The following is a 24,277-nucleotide window of genomic DNA, read 5'->3' on the forward strand; positions in this document are numbered from 1 at the left end:
TTTTCTGCCAGGAATCTTTATCTAACCAGAAGTAGGATTCCCTAACATTGCAATTACTCTGTGGACAACAATCTAAATTAAGGCTCTAAATATTTTCTTTTAAATTGAAGATAAAATTTAATTATCCCTTACAGAAATTATTTCACGGTATAAAATGTTTTGAATACTGTGATAATCCTTTTACTATTGCATCATGGAATATCAAGAGTACTAAAGCGATATGATAGTCATTGTATGAGTACTTTTAATTATATTACCCTTTCTCATTAAAATGACTAAAGGTTTTCTACTCTCGAGTAAAATGTTATTTTAAGCAAAGCCTTTTTTGTTATTTGGGAAGCAATAAGAGAAAATATAATAGTGAGCTGTTACACTTAAAATCAGTAATAAAATATTGAGTATAAATGATCATAAAGGTAGCTTATATTATGTGAAAACAAATTGTATATTTTCTGTTGCTCTAATATCACAAAAAGAATGAGATATATTGCTAATACTGTCACTTTTTTTAAAAGGTGATCTAAAGTGGTTTTAAGCATGATTTGTCCATTAGAACACATGCAAAAAACATTTAAAAAATAAAATTTAAATGTTTTTGAAGGCACAAATCTGCTGAACTAGTGAAAATACATAAAATGACATTGATACAAAGATGCACTATCACAGAAATGTCATTTCTTCTTATATGTATAGAGTTATAATTTAAATTATAAATTTAAAATAATTCCAGTAAATATTCTATCAGGTTTTCTCTGGAGGTAGTCAAGTTTATTATAAGGTTCCTACAGATAAATAAATAGGGAAGAACAGCTAATAAAATCTTAGAATGGAAAAGCAATATGCAAGAGCCATCTTCACCACGTATTAAAGCACATTATAAAGATTCTCTAATTAAAACAGTGTAGTTTTGGCTCTAAAAGACAGATCAGTAGAATAGTAGAGATAACCCAGAAAGGACCCAAGTACATATGGCAGTGTAGTCTATGATAATGTTGGCATGTCAAATCAGTAGGGATAAGATGGGCTTTTAAATAAATCTTGAAGAAATAGATAGCCATTTGGGTAAATTAGGTGGAGAGAAACACCATGTTCTTGGATTGAAAGACTCAATAACTCAGTATTTCTAAGATGCCAGTTGCCCCCAAATCAAAGTATACTTTCAATACAATTCAAAGTCCTCACGGGGGTATGTGTGTGTATCTGTGTTCCTGTGTGTGTTTGGAAATTAACTAGCTGATTTTGAAATTATTATGAAAGTGCAAAGGATCGAGAATAACTAAGAAAATGTTGAAGAAGAGGAAAAATTTGAAGGATTTACGTTACTACGTGTTAAGACTTGCCATATAGCTATAGTAAAGACATACGGTATTGCTGCAAAAATATATGAATAGACAACTAGAGATGAATAGAGTACAGAAAGAGACTCATACACATTCTGCCAGTGGATTTAGGAGAAAAGCGTCACTGCAATTTAAGGACGGAAAGGATGGCTTTTTCTTTAAATGGTGCTAGGACAATTAGGTATACATAATGAATAAAATGAACCTTGACTCTGATATCTTATCATATTTTAAATTATTGATATAAGTATCAGGAAAAGTGAATAATGCTTCAAGTAAAAAGAGGAATATATCTTCATGACTTTATGTCCCAAGCTATCAAGATTATTGCCAGTATACAGTACCTAGATATCAGCTTTCTGGGAGAATTGCCTTCAGCTGAAGACAGTCACCTGACCAAGGTTAAACTCCTTTCCAGGATTAGACTACATTTCATGATGGATTGATGGGATGGGGGATGGGAGGGTTGTGGGTGAGGAAATGAGATATAAAATTCTGGCTTCCTCATCCCAAACTGGGGAAACTCTGAAGAACTATCCTAGTTTCGGTGCTTGCCAGGGTGTGAAATGACACCTTTGTCCCCACCTCCCTTTGTTAAGCTTTGCTTCATCCTCTTCTTCCCCCAGTGCTGTGGGTCCTCATACACTTCTCCCTAATACAATTCCTGCATGCTAACCTCCTTGTCAGAGACTGCTTCCCAGGAAAACCTTTTTGGCAACAGTGACATTTAAGATACTTCTGAGTGAAAGCTGGACAGATATTTAAAATTTTTATTTTATTATTTACTGATTGACGTTTTAAAGTTGTCTTCTATTTATAACAGTATTTTGTAGTTGAGTAAGAGCCCAAGCCCTATATTCAAACACAAGCTCCAGCACATACTGTGGGTGTGATCTTGGATATAACTCCTGCACGTCTCAGTATACTCATCTCTAACATAGGGTTATTAATAGAATCTATCTCATAGGGTTGTTGTGAAGACTAAATGAATTAATATTTGTGAAGTGCTTAAAATAGTTCCTGGAACAGAGTACATTGCTACTGCTCATGACAAGTGACACTGCTTTCTACTAAAATACAATTAGGTAAATTATTATATAGGTAATACAAGGGAATGCCAAAATTTGTGAAAGTGGTATATGAATTTACTGATTTTTTAAAATTAAAATGTTGAATGAATAGAATACGTAAAGGATTAGGGATATCGAAAGGAAGAACAAGGTTGCATTATTTTTTAAATATAGTTATAGATATCTACAAAGTTGGATACTCTTAAAATATAGATATAAATACAGAAATAGATATCTACTGTCCTGTAAGATATCCTTTTCTAGAAAAGGTATTCACCAAGGTAACAAGACTGTTTCATCAACGAGTAGTTGATGAAAATTAAAATCATTTGTCTCATAACTGTTTCACCTAAAAAACAAATGGATTTCAGAAGAAAAATAACTGCTATTTATTTCTTTGCTCATTTTTCAGAAATATATTTCCTGGCATGTACTGGCAGTGTACTAGGTCTTGTTTCATCTAAAACTGAAGAAAATCAGGAATCCATCTTTGGGTTTACCTATTTTCACCTATACAAGTAATACTAATAAACAATACTTGTATATACCTTTAGTGTTTAGACATTTCTTCACATGCACAACTGTGTTTGTTCTTCAAAAAATATCCTATTAGGTAAAACTGATTTTCATTCTTTCTGATGTCCAAAACAGGGTCTAGAAAGTACAGAAACCAGCTCAAGCTAACACAGCTTTTCCACATCACAGTCAAAACCAGAACACAGATTCTCACACTGCAAGTCTAATGCCCTATCCCTGCAGCTTGACTCCTTTACTAAAGTCCTACGTCTAATTTTATACATATATAGATTTGTAAACTAGTACCTTACTCCCTAGCGCTACACTATGATATATAATAATGCTAATCCACTGCCCCCATTTTTTTTAAACTATCACAGTCAGAGGACCCAGGAAAATGTTTCAGCTAAGACTGTTTTCTCAAGAGTTTAATCTTGATTTTGCTTCAGTGACATTTGATTACTTCCCAGTAAAAGAGAAAAGGAACACTGCAACTCTTATACATGTATCACCGTTGCAGAAGGATGGCTTCTGAGATTACAATTCACCTATACTCTTGTCTCATTTTTGGTTACTCGACCTAATTAGATGTGTACACAAGAATGAGCTTCAAACTGAAAACCTGGCAGGTTAAGATTCTTTGCTGACAGGAAGACCCTTTTTTTAAATTTTTTTTTTTTTAACTCCTGTCTAGTTTCTGTCACCAGTTTTGAAAGAAAGATAATGAAAAGAACAGTGAAACTACTAAAAACAAAATGAAGTATAGCCCAGAACTCATTCTAAGGAAGAAAAATTCTAGGAAAACAAAAATGTTTCCTTGGAGGAATGAAATGGACATGAACATCTTTTTCCAATGTAAAAAAAAAGTGTCAATGGCTAGAGTTCTTGTCTTGGTATGTATGTATGTATGTATGTATTTATGTATGTATCTATCCATCCATCCATCTATCCATCTATCGTTCCATCAACCCACCCACCCACCCATCCAATTTTATTAAGGGATTTCAGCAATGCAAAGGAACTTAAAATTTCAGAAAGAAGTTAATATGAGGAGTATTTGCAGAAATTATTTTTATCCATGTCCTTTTGTCATATATAGAACAAAATGTTGGTAAAGTCAGGCTGTGACTGGGATGATGCATAGACTAGCTTACCATGGACTGAAGCAGCAGCATTCACATTTGAGGAATATATACTAGTCTTACCAGCTATCACTTGGTTTCCCTTTAATGCCTAGCACTTAACTGAATTGAACTGAACGCACTGTCACATTACTTGGCAAACTGGACGATACAAGTTTAGAACCTCTCCACTCAATCAATTCATCTGAGATCATGTAGATGTAGAAAGACTTAGTTTTAAGGATACAAATGCTTTATATGGTATATGAGATTTTCCCTAGAAGCAATCTTTACAATATGGTCAATGAATCCCAAAGTCTCTAAAAATGCCAATAGCAGTGTAAGAAACAGAGATTCCATTTCTGTTGTACCCTTACTGTTTATGCTCCCCAAATCATCAGGGATATCCATAACACTAATATAATACCATATAAGAATACCAGAGCAAATAACAAATTTCTTGAAAATAAACAAACCCCTTTGGAGATTTTATTATATGAGCAGCAGAGACTATATTTGGAACTGTCAACCCACTGCACAGTCAGGGTGGTCCATTGCTAGTTGAAAAATCTAGCAAAGACGGCATTAAATTTGAAAAACATTTGAAGACAGCAAGAACAATATAAATTATAATTAAGAAAGTACGCTTAGGGACTTCCCTGACGGTCCAGTGGCTAAGACTCTACTCTCCCAATGCAGGGGGCCTGGGTTCGATCCCTAGTCAGGGAACTAGATCCCACATGCCACAACTAAGAGTTCACATGCCTCAACTAAAGATCCTGCATGCTGCAACTAATGATCCCACATGCTGCAACTAAAGACTCTGCATGCTGCAACTAAAGATTCCGCATGCCGTAACTAAAGATCCGGCACGCCACGATGAAGACCCCGCACACGGCAATGAAGATCCCACATGCTGAACTAAGATCCGGCGCAGCCAAATAAATAAATAAATATTTAAAAATAAATAAATATCTATGTACCAAACAGCATTGCCTTAAAATATACAAAGCAAAATTTTAAAAAGAGAAAGTACATTTATAATTTTTCAAATCTGAAGATTTTAAAATAGAACACAATGTTGGTCTCTGTGTTGCATAGAAATTACATTATATATAATTGCTAACTGGATTATTTAGTTAGTTTTTAATTTGAAAATATCTTAAAAATTACTTGCAGCAGAATAAAGAACCAGGAATTTAAAAAGAAACAAACAAAAAATAAGCATTCATTGCAATATATAAGTAGTCCAAAATTAGTAAACAAAGATGAAAATTTTATAAACTAATACAATAAGATAGTTGACTTTGGTAAAAGAAACAATAATTTCCATAATTCCCATACTCTATGTTTACAGTGGATGATTCCCTGCCATTTTATTAATTTATTTACCTTTTGACCACCTTTACCCATTATTTGTATTATTTAAATAAGAGAACTGCCACTGGAAACTTTATGTTTTTTTCATGGAAAAACGAACTTTATTAATATTTATAAATACTGTGCTCAAAAATATTGAGGAAGGGCTTCCGGGAAGATGGAGGAGGAGTAACACATGGAGGTCACCATCCTCCCCACAAATAGGTCAAAAATACATCTACATGTGGAACAACTCCTACAGAACACCTACTGAACGCTAGCAGAAGACCTCAGACCTCCCAAAACGCAAGAAACCCCCCACGCACCTGGGTAGGGCAAAAGAAAAAACAATAAACAGAGACAAAAGAATAGGGACGGGACCTGCACCACTGGGAGGGAGCCATGAAGGAAGAAAGGTTTCCACACACTAGGAAGTCCCTTCGCGGGCGGAGACTGCGGGTGGCAGAGGGGGAAAGCTTCGGTGCCGCAGGGGAGAGCGCAGCAACAGGGGTGCCGACCAGCACTCACCAGCCCGAGAGGCTTGTCTGCTCACCTGCTGGGGCGGGCAGGGGCTGGGAGCTGAGGCTCGGGCTTCGGTCGGAACGCAGGGAGAGGACTGGGGTTAGTGGCGTGAACACAGCCTGCAGGGGGTTAGTGCGCCACGGCTAGCCGGGAGGGAGTCCGGGAAAAAGTCTGGACATGCCAAAGAGGCAAGAGACTTTTTCTACCTCCTTGTTTCCTGGTGCGCGAGGAGAGGGGATTAAGAGCGCTGCTTAAAAGAGCTCCAGAGTCGGGCGCGAGCCGCGGCTAAAAGCGTGGACCCCAGAGACGGACATGAGACGCTAAGGCTGCTGCTGCCGCCACCAAGAAGTCTGTGTGCAAGCACAGGTCACTATCCACACCCCACTTCCGGTGAGCCTGTGCAGCCTGCCACTGCCAGGGTCCCGGGATACAGGGTCAACTCCTCCAGGAGAACGCATGGCGCCCCTCAGGCTGGTTCAACGTCACGCTGGCCTCTGCCGCCGCAGGCCTGCCCCGCACGCCGTACCCCTCCCTCCCCCTGGCCTGAGTGAGCCAGAGCCCCCGATTCAGCGGCTCCTTTAACCCAGTCCTGTCTGAGCGAAGAACAGACGCCCTCCAGCGACCTACACGCAGAGGCGGGGCCAAATCCAAAGCTGAGTCCCTGTGAGCTGTGGGAACAAAGAAGAGAAAGGGAAATCTCTCCCAGGAGCCTCAGAAGCAGCGGATTAAAGCTCCACATTCAACCTGACATACCCTGCATCTGTGGAATACATGAATAGACAACCCATCATCCCAAATTAAGGAGGTGGACTTTTGAGAGCAAGATTTATTATTTTTTCTCCTTTTCCACTTTTTCTGAGTGTGTATGTGGATGCTTCTGTGTGAGATTTTGTCTGTATAGCTTTGCTTCCACCATTTGTCCTAGGGTTCTATCCGTCCGTTTTATTTTTGTTGTTTGAATTTTTTTTCTTTTTTTGTCTTAATAATTATATATTTATTTTAATAACTTTATTATATTTTATCTTACTTTATTTTATTTTACTTTATCTCCTTTCTTTTTTTCCTTCCTTGCCTCCTTCCTTTCTTCCTCCCTCCCTCCTCCTTCTTTCCTTCCTTCCTTCCTTCCTTCCTTCCTTCCTCTCTTTCTCCTTCTACTAATTCTTTCTTTCTACTTTTTCTCCCTTTTATTCTGAGCGGTGTGGATGAAAGGCTCTTGGTGCAACAACCAGGAGTCAGTGCTGTGCCTCTGAGGTGGGAGAGCCAACTTCAGGACACTGGTCCACAAGAGAACTCCCAGATCCACATAATATCAAACGGCAAAAATCTCCCAGAGATCTCCATCTCAACGTCAGCACCCAACTTCACTCAACAACCAGCAAGCTACAGTGCTGGACATCCTATGCCAAACAACTAGCAAGACAGGAACACAGCCCCACCCATTAGCAGAGAGGCTGCCTAAAATCATAATAAGTCCACAGACACCCCAAAACACACCACCAGACGTGGACCTGCCCACCAGAAAGACAAGATCCAGCCTCATCCACCAGAACACAGGCACTAGTCCCCTCCACCAGAAAGCCTACACAACCCACTGAACCAACCTTAGTCACTGGGGACAGACACCAAAACAACGGGAACTACGAACCTGCAGCCTGCAAAAAGGAGACCCCAAACACAGTAAGATAAGCAAAATGGGAAGACAGAAAAACACACCACAGAGGAAGGAGCAAGATAACGACTCACCAGACCTAACAAATGAAGAGGAAATAGGCAGTCTACCTGAAAAAGACTTCAGAATAATGATAGTAAAGATGATCTAAAATCTTGGAAATAGAATAGACAAAATGCAAGAAACATTTAACAAGGACCTAGAAGAACTAAAGATGAAACAAACAACGATGAACAACACAATAAACGAAATGAAAAACACTCTAGATGGGATCAATAGCAGAATAACTGAGGTAGAAGAATGGATAAGTGACCTGGAAGATAAAATGGTGGAAATAACTACTGTAGAGCAGAATAAAGAAAAAAGAATGAAAAGAACTGAGGACAGTCTCAGAGACCTCTGGGACAACATCAAACACACCAACATTCCAATGATAGGACTTCCAGAAGAAAAAGAGAAAAAGAAAGGGACTGAGAAAATATTTGAAGAGATTATAGTTGAAAACTTCCCTAATATGGGAAAGGGAATAGTTAATCAAGTCCAGGAAGCACAGAGAGTCCCATACAGGATATATCCAAGGAGAAATACACCAAGACACATATCAAGCAAACTGTCAAAAATTAAATACAAAGAAAACATATTAAAAGCAGCAAGGGAACAACAACAACTAACACACAAGGGAATCCCCATAAGGTTAACAGCTGATCTTTCAGCAGAAACTCTGCAAGCCAGAAGGGACTGGCAGGACATATTTAAAGTGATGAAGGAGAAAAACCTGCAACCAAGATTACTCTACCCAGCAAGGATCTCATTCAGATTTGATGGAGAAATTAAAACCTTTACAGACAAGCAGAAGCTGAAAGGGTTCAGCACCACCAAACCAGCTTTACAACAAATACTAAAGGAACTTCTCTAGGCAAGAAACACAAGAGAAGGAAAAGACCTACAATAACGAACCCAAAACAATTAAGAAAATGGGAATAGGAACATACATATTGATAATTACCTTAAATATAAATGGACTAAATGCTCCCACCAAAAGACACAGATTGGCTGAATGGATACAAAAACAAGACCCATATATTTGCTGTCTACAAGAGACCCACTTCAGACCTAGAGACACATACAGACTGAAAGGGAGGGGATGGAAAAGATATTTCATGAAAATGGAAACCAAAAGAAAGCTGGAGTAGCAATTCTCATATCAGACAAAATGGACTTTAAAATAAAGACTATATTAGAAGAGACAAAGAAGGACACTACATAATGATCAAGGGATTGATCCAAGAAGATATAACAATTGTAAATATTTATGTACCCAACATAGGAGCACCTCAATACATAAGGCAAATACTAACAGCCATAAAAGGGGAAATCAACAGTAACACATTCATAGTAGGGGACTTTAACACCCCATTTTCACCAATGGACAGATCATCCAAAATGAAAATAAATAAGGAAACACAAGCTTTAAATGACACATTAAACAAGATGGACTTAATTGATATTTATAGGACATTCCATCCAAAACCAACAGAATACACATTTCTCTCAAGTGCTCATGGAACATTCTCCAGGATAGATCATATCTTGGGTCACAAATCAAGCCTTGGTAAATTTAAGAAAATTGAAATCGTATCAAGTATCTTTTCCGACCACAACGCTATGAGACTAAATATAAATTACAGGAAAAGATCTGTAAAAAATACAAACACGGGGAGGCTAAACAATACACTACTTAATAACGAAGTGATCACTGAAGAAATCAAAAAATACCTAGAAACAAATGACAATGCAGACACGACGACCCAAAATCTATGGGATGCAGCAAAAGCAGTTCTAAGACGGAAGTTTATAGCAATACAATCCTACCTTAAGAAACAGGAAACATCTTGAATAAACAACCTAACTTTGCATCTAAAGCAATTAGAGAAAGAAGAACAAAAAATCCCCAAAGTTAGCAGAAGGAAAGTAATCATAAAAATCAGATCAGAAATAAATGAAAAGGAAATGAAGGAAACAATAGCAAAGATCAATAAAACTAATTGCTGGTTCTTTGAGAAGATAAACAAAATTGATAAACAATTAGCCAGACTCATCAAGAAAAAAAGGGAGAAGACTCAAATCAATAGAATTAGAAATGAAAAAGGAGAAGTAACAACTGACACTGCAGAAATAAAAAAGATCATGAGAGATTACTACAAGCAACTCTATGCCAATAAGGTGGACAAACTGGAAGAAATGGACAAATTCTTAGAAATGCACAACCTGCCAAGACTGAATCAGGAAGAAATAGAAAATATGAACAGACCAATCACAAGCACTGAAATTGAAACTGTGATTAAAATCTACCCACAAACAAAAGCCCAGGACCAGAGGTCTTCACAGGCGAATTCTATCAAACATTTAGAGAAGAGCTAACACCTATCCTTCTCAAACTCTTCCAAAATATAGCAGAGGGGGGAACACTCCCAAACTCATTCTACGAGGCCACCATCACCCTGATACCAAAACCAGACAAGGATGTCACAAAGAAAGAAAACTACAGGCCAATATCACTGATGAACATAGATGCAAAAATCCTCAACAAAATACTAGCAAACAGAATCCAACAGCACATTATACGGATCATACACCATGATCAAGTGGGGTTTATTCCAGGAATGCAAGGATTCTTCAATATACGCAAATCAATCAACGTGATACACCATATTAACAAATTGAAGGCGAACAACCATATGATCATCTCAATAGATGCAGAGAAAGCTTTCGACAAAATTCAACACCCATTTATGATAAAAACCCTGCAGAAGGTAGGCATAGAGGGAACTATCGTCCGCATAATAAAGGCCAAATATGAACCCACAGCCAACATCATCCTCAATGCTGAGAAACTGAAAGCATTTCCACTAAGATCAGGAATAAAACAAGGTTGCCCACTCTCACCACTCTTATTCAACATAGTTTTGGAAGTGTTAGCTCCAGCAATCAGAGAACAAAAGGAAATAAAAGGAATCCAAATTGGAAAAGAAGAAGTAAAGCTGTCACTGTTTGCAGATAACATGATACTATACATAGAGAATCCTAAAGATGCTACCAGAAAACTACTAGAGCTAATCAATGAATTTGGTAAAGTAGCGGGATACAAAATTAATGCACAGAAGTCTCTGGCATTCCTATACACTAATGATGAAAAATCTGAAAGTGAAATCAAGAAAACACTCCCATTTACCACTGCAACAAAAAGAATAAAATATCTAGGAATAAACCTACCTAAGGAGATAAAAGACCTGTATGCAGAAAATTATAAGACACTGATGAAAGAAATTTAAGATGATACAAATAGATGGAGAGATATACCATGTTCTTGGATTGGAAGAATCAACATTGTGAAAATGACTCTACTACCCAAAGCAATCTACAGATTCAGTGCTATCCCTATCAAACCACCACTGGCATTTTTCACAGAAGTAGAACAGAAACTTTCACAATTTGTATGGAAACATAAAAGACCCTGAATAGCCAAAGCAATCTTGAGAACGAAATACGGAGCTGGAGGAATCAGGTTCCCTGACTTCAGACTATACTACAAAGCTACGGTAATCAAGACAGTATGGTACTGGCACAAAAACAGAAAGATAGATCAATGGAACAGGATAGAAAGCCCAGAGATAAACCCACACACATATGGTCACCTTATCTTTGATAAAGGAGGCAGGAATGTACAGTGGAGAAAGGACAGCCTCTTCAATAAGTGGTGCTGGGTAAACTGGACAGGTACATGTAAAAGTATGAGATTAGATCACTCCCTAACACCATACACAAAAATAAGCTCAAAATGGATTAAAGACCTAAATGTAAGGCCAGAAACTATCAAAATCTTAGAGGAAAACACAGGCAGAACACTCTATGACACAAATCACAGCAAGATCCTTTTTGACCCACCTCCTAGAGCAAAGCAAATAAAAACAAACATAAACAAATGGGACCTAATGAAACTTCAAAGCTTTTGCACAGAAAAGGAAACCATAAACAAGACCAAAAGACAACCCTCAGAATGGGAGAAAATTTTTGCAAATGAAGCAACTGACAAAGGATTAATCTCCAAAATTGACAAGCAGCTCATGCAGCTCAATAACAAAAAAACAAACAACCCAATCCAAAAATGGGCAGAAGACCTAAATAGACATTTCTCCAAAGAAGATATACAGACGGCCAACAAACACATGAAAGAATGCTCAACATCATTAATCATTAGAGAAATGCAAGTCAAAACTACAATGAGATATCATCTCACACCAGTTAGAATGGCCATCATCAAAAAATCTAGAAACAATTAATGCTGGAGAGGGTGTAGAGAAAAGGGAACCCTCGTGCACTGCTGGTGGGAATGTAAATTGATACAACCACTGTGGAGAACAGTATGGAGGTTCCTTAAAAAACTACAAATAGAACTACCATATGGCCCAGCAATCCCACTACTGGGCATATACCCTGAGAAAACATAATTCAAAAAGAGTCATGTACCAAAATGTTCGTTGCAGCTCTATTTACAACAGCCCAGAGATGGAAACAACCTAAGAGTCCATCATCGGATGAATGGATAAAGAAGATGTGGCGCATACATACAATGGAATATTACTCAGCCATAAAAAGAAACAAAATTGAGCTATTTGTAATGAGGTGGATAGACCTAGGATCTGTCATACAGAGTGAAGTAAGTCAGAAAGAGAAAGACAAATACCGTATGCTAACACATATATATGGAATTTAAGAAAAAAAATGTCATGAAGAACCAAGGGGTAAGACAGGAATAAAGACACAGACCTACTAGAGAATGGACTTGAGGATATGGGGAGGGGGAAGGGGAAGCTGTGACAAAGTGAGAGAGAGGCATGGACATATATACACTACCAAACGTAAGGTAGGTAGCTAGTGGGAAGCAGCCGCATAGCACAGGGATATCAGCTCGGTGCTTTGTGACCGCCTGGAGGGGTGGGATAGGGAGGGTGGGAGGGAGTGAGACGCAAGAGGGAAGAGATATGGGGATATATGTATATGTATTACTGATTCACTTTGTTATAAAGCAGAAACTAACACACCATTGTAAAGCAATTATACTCCAATAAAGATGTAAAAAAAATATTAAAAATAATGAGAAAAAAAATATTGAGGAAATAAGTGGTCATGGATAAGAAGATTAAATATTGTAAAGATGTAGTTCTTCCCAAATTTGTCTATAGGTTTAATGTAATTTCAATCAAATGTTTACTGGGACTTTTCAGAACTTGTTAAAAAGTTGTTCTAATTTTTTTTTCCAGAAAGATAAATAGATGATAAAAGGAAGGAAATGATTTAAATGATAATGAGAAAATAGAAATAAAATAAGAAAACATAAACCTGTAGAATTTAAACTGTATGGCACTGGAACAAGACCAGAAATACAGATCTATGTAACAGAGTATAGATGATTGAATATAGGATGTCACATTGCAAAAATAAATAACAAGAGAATAATAATTATTATTCAATTAAAAGACTGAAATCTTGCTAATTAATGGGGAATCAAATTAGATTGTAATTACAGAGCAAAAAAGCAAAATCTGGATGAATTAAAGGAGCAAGTGAAAAAGATACCTACCTACCTATAATTCTTTCCCCATTATAAACAAAGGAGAAGAAAAAAAGAAAATAGAGGTGTAGTTTCTATTGATTCACATGTAGAAAGGCTTTTAAAGTGCAGAATCAATGGAAAAAATGAAAAAAAAAGAAAATGTCTCATATATTTAATGGATAAGTAAAATTAAAATATAAGCAGACATATAAATAGTTACTACAAATACAACAAAGTTGTTATTTGGCACTGAGGTGATTTCCAATTTTTGCTGTTATAAATAATTCAATATCAAACATCTTTGTGGATAAATAATCCATCTTTTGATTATTTCTTGAAAAGATCTCACTGGAATTGGAATTACTGGGTCAAAAAGTGGTAATGTCTATGGTTCTTTATATACATTACACTAAGTGCTTTTCAGAAATTATGTAGTGATTTATACTCCACTAATCAGTGTTTGTTCCAATTTCATCACAGTTTAATTGAAATAGAAAAATTTTTTTTAAAATGGATAAAGAAAACTTAGCTGGCTATCATTTAAATCAAGATCTATTTGAATATTAGTGACTTTGAACATATTTTCTGTCATTCTTTGGCCATCGGTACTTCCTCTTTTGTGAACTGCAGTTCATACTCCTTTTAATACATTGCAAAGAAAGAGAAAACAGAGATGTTGAAATCAGACATATGGTAGTTCGGCTTTGCCAGTAAGCAACTGTTTTGATTTTGTGTAAGTTAATTTTTCTGAATTGCAATCTCCTTGATTCAATAATAATAATAATAACACCTATACAATGGAGTTGTTGTGAGTATCAAATGAAATAAATTAATGAGATTCAGGATGCTAATAAAAATGACTATAGTAAATATAAAAGAAAGTCATGAACTCACTTATATTGGAATGTTAGTAGATTTTAGTTATTATTTTTGTAATAATTATTATAATTATAATATATAACATATAATTATAACTTATAATAATTATAATATATAATTATATATTATATATAATATATTTATATATATAATATATAATTATTATTATTTTAAGATAATTTGCATTTTATCATATGTACAATAATTAGTTTTTTGTAATGGAAAGTATTTTAAGCAAATTCCTATTTTGTGAGCCTTAGATTTTTAAGCAAATTCATTATTTCTTATGCCTTAGATTTTTTTTCCTATTCATCAATATGCAGTTGGGATTACTAATACATGTACACCCTATAATACATTTTCAGGGAATTGTCAGCTTTGCAAAGATGGAATTATTTTCATAAGTGTGAGCAGCATTAGCACACTAGGTTTTTTGTTTTTTGCGGTACGCGGGCCTCTCACTGTTGTGGCCTCTCCCACTGCGGAGCACCGGCTCCGGACGCGCAGGCTCAGCGGCCATGGCTCACGGGCCCAGCCGCTCCGCGGCATGTGGGATCTTCCCGGACCGGGGCATGAACCCATGTCCACTGCATCGGCAGGTGGACTCTCAACCACTGCGCCACCAGGGAAGCCTCACACTAGGCATTTTTAATTTTCCAAAATATTCTTTGACTCACACAGTTATGTATTAAGTGGTATGACATTAAACAATTCACCATCTCAGAGATAAGATTTTCTGCAAGTTGTATTCATGTGAAAAGGAATGAAAAAAAAAAGTGAAGATATAATGACTATATGTAAAGGTTACACTATCCATGTTTTTTTATCAACTTACTAAAATTTGTGTCAAAATTTTTAACTTATACATTTAATTTTCATTAAATATTTATTAAGACAACAAGACATATTTCATCATCTCTGAAATGCGATAGCATATAGAAGGACAGAATATAAGGCAGAAATCCTGTACCTTTTGTGTGACTCAGACCACTAAGCTTGAAGGCAGAAGTCTCTACGAGGAAGCTGTCCCAGTATGGAGCCAGGACGAGACACTTGTGCTTCCCCTGACCTAATCAAAATATAAAGAGATATTGCACTTCAATGTCACATTCAAGAGGAAAAACATCAGTGGAGATTGAAATAGAATCAAAACTTCCTTCTAATGGGAAATTTCTGAGATGATCATTTTCAAAGTACATTTTAAGATGAGATTTAAATGGCATTTTTGAAGAACATATTCAACACTATTAATGATTTTCTCTATAATACTCAAAAAATATTATAAAATCAACTAATAAAGTCTTGGAATTTTAATGTAAACTATTCAAATAAAAGATATTACTGAGAGCCTGTATGACCCTACCCATAAAAATGGATTGTAGTAGTTAATATTTACACATGCACAAATATACCTTTTGCAATGTTAATAATTTAATAATTTAAACTAATATATGCAAAAATCAATTTTTCAAAACGTGCTTATGGGTTACATAACATGTACTTGCTTTTAGTGCTACCATGTATAAAAAGTAAAAAGCTCTGTCAGCACAGAAATTTTTAATTTTAAATATATTGAACTAGATATCAGCTGATGCCTTGGAAAGGAATGGGAGTGTTACAACTTCTAAGAAGGGAATTTTTGTAACATACAGTAAAATTGTATATATATTTACCATTTTTCCCATCAATACAACTTGTAGAAATACACCTTAAATATACAAAGGCATTATTTGCATAGCAATATTTGTATAGCAAATTATTAGCAATAATGAAAAGATCTACGCACTGGAGACTAGCTGTGTATAAACAATAGTGCAGGAAAAAAACTGAGGTACTAAAAAGTCATAAAAATCTATGAGAAAGATGTCCATTAACTATTTTACTAGGATTCCAGACATATTATTAGGTGAAGTTAGCAAGGTGCAAAAGAAATTACACAGTATCCCACCTTTGTGTAAGATAGAGGATGAAGCAGAACCATGTGTGTACATACGCATTTATTCATATATACTCATTTTTGCAAAACTACACACAGTATGGATAAATCAGAATCAAATGATGATGGTCATCTATATGATTGTTTGAGAAAGTGGTGGATGGTTGAGTTATGGGAATGGGATTTCTTTAAGTAGAACATTTTACATAGCTTTGAGTTTTGAACAATACATGTTTTACAAATTCAAAAATAAATTTAGAAAGTGTGAAAAAGCAAAGCTAAAACTGAATTCAAATTAAAAAGTAAAGAATCAATCTTTATATAAATTGACCACAAAACTATACAGAATAAAGAATTAATTAAAGAATATTTTGGCCATAGTTCTCTGACTGTTCTATTGTAGTACAATGTATTCCAGGAAGAAAAATCAACTGCAAAGATAGCTTTAGATTTAGTAGTTTTCAGTTCCTTTTTCCTTTTCTCTCTCTCTCTTTCTCTTTTTCTTGGTAGTTAAGAATATAGTAATTTAGAAAATATAAGGGGTATATAGGTATGATAGAGCAAATGGGTACTGAATTGATGTGTTGGGAGTGAGGTTTTTCACATGGGAGAAGAGATAGTGAGGTGAATTGAGGAAGAACCCTATGGTGTAGGATCGGAATAGGAGGTATCAGTATGAGATAATTGTTTTTAATAATTATTTTAATAATTATACTTCTTTGCCTGTCCCCTGAAAGGAACATCCTAGCAGCAATGAGCACATCTAGTGCCCATATCTTGGACACTAAATACCTTGTCTCTGTATAGTAAACCATTGAAAAATGCCGAATTCTAGTTTTTACAGCAAGTTGAGTGCTAGGTGAAACTAGAACATCTTATTCTGCCAGAAAGTAACAAAATATTCAAAAACTAATGAAGACAATAAAAAGGACTTAGGAATTGTCTTGTAAAGTGTCCCACTGGCCAAATTTGGGAGTGTCCAAAAGAATAATAATAAAAATCCACAAAAATGAAGTAGCCCCATTCCTCCTAGGCTCCCCCTCTTACAACTAAAAATTGCCAGACATAATATACAACAGACAAGGATAGGGAGACTCTGAAATATGAAAGAAGAAGGCAGTCTACTTAGGGACCTTGGGACTTGAGGAACGACATTGTGGTGGGTTTCCAGGTTTCCATACTGCCTCTCATATATACTGGACAAGGCACTGAACAAGTCTCCAACCCAGATCAACTAAGAGGGGCAGAAAAATAAAGGGGAGGGGAGCTGATCTTCTATCTCTTGCTTGGTAGAAAGAGGTGGCACTCCAATTCTCTTGCTGGGGTAGCAGGCTGAAGGAAAGGGTAGCTAGCCAGGGTAGAGTTGAAATATTTATATATAACATGGTCCGACAATGTTCTGTCTAAAATAGACTTCTCCAAATTTAATGACATAGGTAGTTTGAAAGAAAAAGGATGATAAAAGATGTACCATGAAAATGTTAATTTTAAAAAACAAAAATGGGGCTTCCCTGGTGGCGCAGTGGTTGAGAGTCCGCCTGCCAATGCAGGGGACACGGGTTCATGCCCCGGTCTGGGAAGATCCCACATGCTGCGGAGCGGCTGCGCCAGTGGGCCGTGGCCGCTGGGCCCGCGCGTCTGGCACCTGTGCTCCGCAGCGGGAGGGGCCGCAGCGGTGAGAGGCCCGCGTACCGCAAAAAAAAAAAAAAAAAAAAAAAAAAAAAAAGGTTACATTACTATCATATAAAGCAAACTTCAGAGAAAAGAAAATTACTAGAGACAAAGAGGGGCAATACATAATTATAAAATATGGATACACCAGGAAGACATATAATACTAATGTGTCTATAACAAATAACAAAGCCTCAACGTACATGAAGCAAAATTCAATAGAGGGGAAAGAAGAAATAAATACACCATTATAGTTGTGTGATTTAATATCCCCCTCTCACCAAGTGATAGGTAAAACTACCAGTCAGAAAATCAGCAAGGATACAGAAGACCCAAATAACAAAATTAACTGAGAATTTGAATGACATATGTAAAACACTCCATAAAACAACAGCAGAATACTTATTTGTTTCAAGTCCTATGGGACATTCACCAAGAGAGACCATATACTGGGTCATAAAACAAACCTCAACAAATTTAAAGTACTCTAAATCATACAGATTCTGTTCTTTCGACCATAAGGGAATCAGTAACAGAAAGAAATAAAAAAGAAAAAGGTCTGGAACTGTCTTTTCCCAGTCTGCTCTGGCACTACTCTTTTCTTTTTTCTTTTTTTTTTCCTTTTTGGCTGCATAGTAGGTCATGTGGAACTTCCCCCACCAGGGATAGAACCCATGCCCCCTGCAGTGGAAGCACAGAGTCTTAACCACTGAATCACCAGGGAAGTCACTACTCTTTGAATGAATGTCTTTTCAAAAACCATAAAAATTTGCTATAATTCAAAAATGCAGCAAACAATTTCAATAGTCTTCAATGCAAGAAGAAAAAGGAAAAGGAGTAAGAGATTATTATTTTCTATTGATATAATAGCTATGGATTTGTACAAATATTAGCTCTAGTATTTTTAATTGCTCGTTAAGAGCCACAAGTTCCTCCTAGAGATCTGGATACAGAGAAATCCAGAGAAGGAAGAGGTAGGTGTCAAAGTCATTTCTGTTAACATCTGGTTTTGTTTTTGTTTTTCCAAACTCAGGGACATTACTCAGAAATATAATGACAATGATAGAAATCAAGGAGCCTCCCCTGAATAAAGAGTGGGCCATCAAACAGTACACATGCAGTGGTCAAAGAATCATAGAATCACCAGCTAGAAGCAAGCTCAGAGATTACCTGGTACCTCCCCCAGTGTTAGGAGATACAAAAGCCAAAAAAATAAAAGTTCCTTACCCAAGGTCACACAGCTTGTGTCTTCTGAATTTAGATCCCCTCACATTTTTATAAATTAAATGTTCAGTGATTAAATATGATAATGTGATGGGGATTTGAAAACAATAAATGCTGAAATATAAAAGATTAAAAAAATCCATGTATCTGTACTCGTACTTAAAAATAAAAAGAGTTGGGGGGAGGAGAGAAGCAGAGAAAAAGCTATTTTCTTTAATTTAAAAATCTCAGCTAATAAAAAATAGCAAGGATAATGGACATAATAATTAATACTGGTAGCATATCTGAAAGGATACTAAAACCATCAAATGAAGGGTTGTAAGGGAAGAGGTTATTCACATTGTCTCAAATTATCTATTAGTTATAAAGGGAAAAGATAATCTTTACAATATAAAGATCTGGCAGACACAACCTTAACCAAGTGATTAACTTAGTATCCCCACTAATGGGACTTTGTGTCTCCGGATGTGTTGCAATGAGAAGTACACGATATGTGATATTCTTACCAAAATGTTTAATCTGAATTGAATAATGAAGAAACAAAGATAAGGTAAATCAAAATACATCAATGCAGTGTAACATTATGGAGCTCTAAATATATTTAGGTAGTTTTTTATGTCTTAATATATGACTTCCAAGATATGCAATATGAAACAAAGACAAAGAAATTTTTGTACAGAAAAAAAAAAAAAGAAATCCATAGCATGCAATATTCTACAAGACAACTGGCCTGGACTCTCCAAAGTACCAATATCATAAAAGACAAAACAAGGTAGAAGGGAATTTTTAGATTAAATGAGATGTAAGAGATTGGAAACCAAATGTAACGAATAATCCTTGATTGAATCCCAGACTGGAAAAAAGATAACATTTTTAAAAGTTATAAGGAACATTTTTGGGACAATTGGAGAAGTTTTACTGTGGATATTTAATATTTTAAAAATATTAATGTATCTAGGTTAAATCTTAGTGTATGATAATGGCATTGCAATTATGTTGGAGAAAGTCCTTTTTCTAAGGCCATACATACTTTAGAGACGAAATTATATGTCTACAGATAGAGACAGGATATAAAGCAAGTTCCCCAAAAGTTAACAATTGATGAAATAGATGAATCTGTATGAAAAATATAGGACTATTCATTGTACTATGCTCTTCTGTAGGTGTGACATTTTTCAAAATAAAAAGTTGTGTTTTGTGGGGAGGGGACTAAAGACTAAATGCAAAAAAAAAATTCCTACAGCTTTAATTAAATGGAAGCACATTTTGTTATCTTTAAAATGAGATTTGTGCAAGTTGAACTACTGGGTCATGGGGGAAACATTATAAATTATAGTTAATTCTCTATGGAAAGGAGATAAGCTTTACTGACATTGAATATATGAGGTGATAATGCTATATGTAAATATTTCACAAGTAAATATGCATACATTGAAGTGAATGCTGAAAAACATTTACTAATTGAGGTGTATGATATTAAAATATATTTCAAGACAATTGTGTAAAGAGCAATATTTCTGAAAGTACTGTCTTCTGACAACCTACACTGGAATAACTTGTGATGGTAGGGTCTTACCCCAGACATAATGAATCAGAATAACTGTGAACCTGAGAATCTAAATTTTGATAAGTTTCCAATTACTGCTTACTGAATTTTGAAAGCTACTAAGTGAGAAAAAAGGAATTCCAAATATTAAGGCTCCCAAACAGTATCTAAAAAATAATTAAAGTAATTATAAGCAAGTTGAGTCTCAGATTACTTGTCTGAAAAGTGGCTATAACAATAATTTCACGTCTACTTTTCCATAGTATGAGTATTAGCTATTTGTTATGAGCAAACTAAGACAAATAATCCAATGAAACTAAGGTATAAATAGACTGTTATATATTTGATACTCCAACTTTCCTGCCCACCAATCTCAAATCTCCCAGTGATGTTTATTAATTCAAATATTTAAATAGACTATCTAAATTTGGGAGTGATTTTGAGAGCGTGGGACTTTTTCTTACACCTATTTATCTCTCTTATGTATTAAGCTATGCACACCTTGACTGGCAATGTACAATGATCACTACATATTTAACATAAATATTTATTCAACTCTGGAGGTACTTCAGATAAGATTCAGAGGCCTCCAAGGGCAAGATTTTCATAAACTAATTCAAACATGTGAAATCAAATGCACTGGGTATTGCCTCTCCACATCCCGTAAGTGTGATTAACTTATCGTAACTGTGTTATATTATTTACTTTATTACTATATTACTAGTGAACACCATGGTCATAATCAACCTGAGTCAACAACAATTCAACAGAGTACCTTGTTTATATTTTATCAACCCTCAGAATGGAAGTTGATATTTGTAAAACTAATATGTTAACTGGTATGCACACCTTTATCCCTGCTGTTATTCTGTTTTGCTCTTCAATAAAACTACTAATGTCTGGAAAAGAATCCACTTATACTTAAACATTTGAATCAAATCACTAATATTGCATTTAAATTTGTATTAAGTAAAAGATCAAATAATCTCAAGACTACAGCTACTTTAACAGAAATAATCAAAACAACTACTCTGCATACATCTATTACTGCTTCATTCATTTATGCAACTTTTAGGTATATAACCTATAGTGATATTTCACAAGTAGAATACCACACAAAATCAAAATACAATGTGTATAAATTTTTGTGTGTATGTATATCCCACACATGAGGTAGCTTTGAAATGTGCATATGACAGTTTTCAGCACAAAACAGATGCTCAATAAACAGTGACTGAATATTCAACTCCTGCTTTATCAATATACATGCCAACACTGAAATACTCATTTAGTTAGAAGCAAATCTATGAGTTAATATAACCCCTGCCATTAGCAAGCATATAAAGTAGCAGGTGTGGAATATGGTTATATGAACAAGGGCACACACATACATATAATAGAGATGGGTCCTTAAATTCTTAATGTATACACTGGGCCCTAATTTCTAATGTTTCAACTCAGATGCTTGCTTCCCATTCACAGCTACCTTCCCTGTTTCCACTTTTACTTCCAGCTAAGTAGGAAGGAAACTTAACAGTAGGGGGCTGGGGTGGAGGGCATAATTACTGACGAGAGAGGATTGTGGGAATTGAGTCCATGGATACCAGTCGCTGAGGAAGGGAAAATGTCCTGGCCGAATAAGGCAGCCAAGATGGGAAATCCAAACATATGTGAGCTAGGGTCTGATGGCAATGTTAAAAAGAGAAAGGAGAGTCCTGAAGAGCTGAAAAAATGTGAAATGAGTGGTAGTCAGGGGCATTTCTTGAGGTCCTTTGATAGGATGCAGGGAGGCCTCTTTCCCTGAGATCCGGGGGGAGGAAGCAAAAAGAAGGGCAAGTGCCTTTCTTTAGAGGCTTATCAGTATGGGGCTTTTATTTTATTTTTTTTAATTTATTTTATTGAACTATAGTTGATTTACAATGTTGTGTTAATTTCTGCTGTACAGCACAGTGATTCAGTTATACGTATATATACATTCTTTTCATATTCTTTTCCATTATGGCTTATCACAGGATATTGAATATACTTCCCTGTGCTATACGGTAGGACCTTGTTGTTTATCCATTCTATATATAATAGTTTGCATCTGCTAATCCAGTATGGGGCTTTTAAAGCACCATCTGTAAGCAGACAACTTAGAAAGACAGTGAGGTGGTCCTGGAGAAGATGAGTTCAAGAACCTGTTCCATCACTTACCCACTGCATGGCTTTAGGAAATTTCTAAGCCTCAGGTTCCACATTGAAAAAACTCCAAGAGTCTTTTTGTAAAGATTGGGTATAGTCACATTTATAGAGCTTAAGTGTGGTACATAGTGGATGCATAACAAATCCTAGTTTTCTACGCTATTTGAAAGCTTTTCTGTAGCATTCTGGTCCTCATGGGACTCATTAATGGTGTGCTTTGGACACATCTCTAGTATTCTCCAGGTGTTTAGGCCATCTCCTCTCTAGCCTCCCTATCTCATTACTTTTTTAAGTTGGCATAGATTCAGATATGAATAGATCCCTCAAATATAATATTTTTGATACCTTTCCTTGCATAATGGTCAACTGAAAGAATGTATAGATAACACACAGTAGAATTAAAAGATTAAATAGAATTTAATTAAAGATAATAAATAGATTATTTGAATATCAAAGCGCAATATATCTGAGAGAAGTGATTAAAATGAAAACAGCCAAGATAGCAGAAGAAAAGACGTTAGAGAATTGGGCAATATAAAAGTTTTTGATGATGAGTTTACAATTCTAAAAATGTTGCCTTCTGGGAAAAACAGTGACTTTTGAAAGATATCTTCATCTATATATCTTAAATATCTATAAAGTCTGTCTGTCTATCTATCTGAAAGAGAGATGAGGAATGCAGGATCTGAAATACTGTGGGATCTCTCACACGCATCAACTACTCTCTTGGGGCTATATTGAGTCTTCCTATCAACCTCCCTAAGGGGATTCTGTGAATTATGTAGCATCTGCAGGAACATTTACATGTTCTTTTGAAAGACAGCAAGGTATTCCATCGTCCTATCATGAAATAATTTTAAGACATTTACAAATATTTAAATGAGAAGGTATTAATGTAGTACTTTCTCTAATGAGTATATTTGGCATATGTGTTAAATATTTTTATTCTTCTTGTCAGCCATATTTCCTTGTGGCCCTTCAACAATTCAGGTCAAATTATGAGGCCAGGTTGCCAAGAAATATGATTACAAGAAGACGTGTACATGGTGGCTAGAAAAAAAAATAAGTCCACAAAAGAAAGAAGGAGGAGGTTATGACAGAGTGACAGAGAGACTCCATCACCAAGAAAAGGAAAGGAGGAATCTTTTCATAAACTAATGGAGAAAGTGGAAGAGAGAAAGATATCAGAGGTCAGTGTCTTTCTTATTCCCCAGACTCCATGGGTTGAAGGAAGAAGGGGGAGAACCTGAAAGTCTAAACATTCACCCGAGAGAGTGAGTTTACTTAAAAAAGACTGTTTTAAACTACAAGAGACTAATACATTTTTAATTATCAAGCTTACTCTTTTTTCCTGTTATATAGTAGAAAAAATTTTTGACCAATTAAAGAAAATTAAGAAGCCACAAATTATTTCAGTTTATTTTAATGTTAAAATATTGACCCAATATGCTTTTATAACACTCTTATAGCTATGCAGCTGCCTTGAAAATTCCATTCCCTGGAAAGTTCCATTAATCAGCCTTGTGTGTTCCCACACCAGGAATTCTAAGCCCTACAACTGGTACAAAGTTTACAAACACATATTTTCTTGGCGCCTACCTAAATTTGTGTTTTCCAATTCCAGCC

At 35.7% G+C, this 24,277-nt stretch overlaps 1 protein-coding gene across 1 annotated transcript in view; it reads right to left on the reverse strand.

Moving 5' to 3' along the window:
• CFAP47 (cilia and flagella associated protein 47) overlaps window positions 1-24,277 on the reverse strand; it is a 520,230-nt gene that overhangs the window by 64,321 nt on the left and 431,632 nt on the right. Inside the window, 1 exon segment of the mRNA XM_067722746.1 lies at window positions 15,061-15,159. Coding sequence (XP_067578847.1) covers window positions 15,061-15,159 — 99 coding nt within the window.

This window comes from Pseudorca crassidens, chromosome X (assembly GCF_039906515.1).
Source record: "Pseudorca crassidens isolate mPseCra1 chromosome X, mPseCra1.hap1, whole genome shotgun sequence".
Taxonomy (NCBI): domain Eukaryota; kingdom Metazoa; phylum Chordata; class Mammalia; order Artiodactyla; family Delphinidae; genus Pseudorca; species Pseudorca crassidens.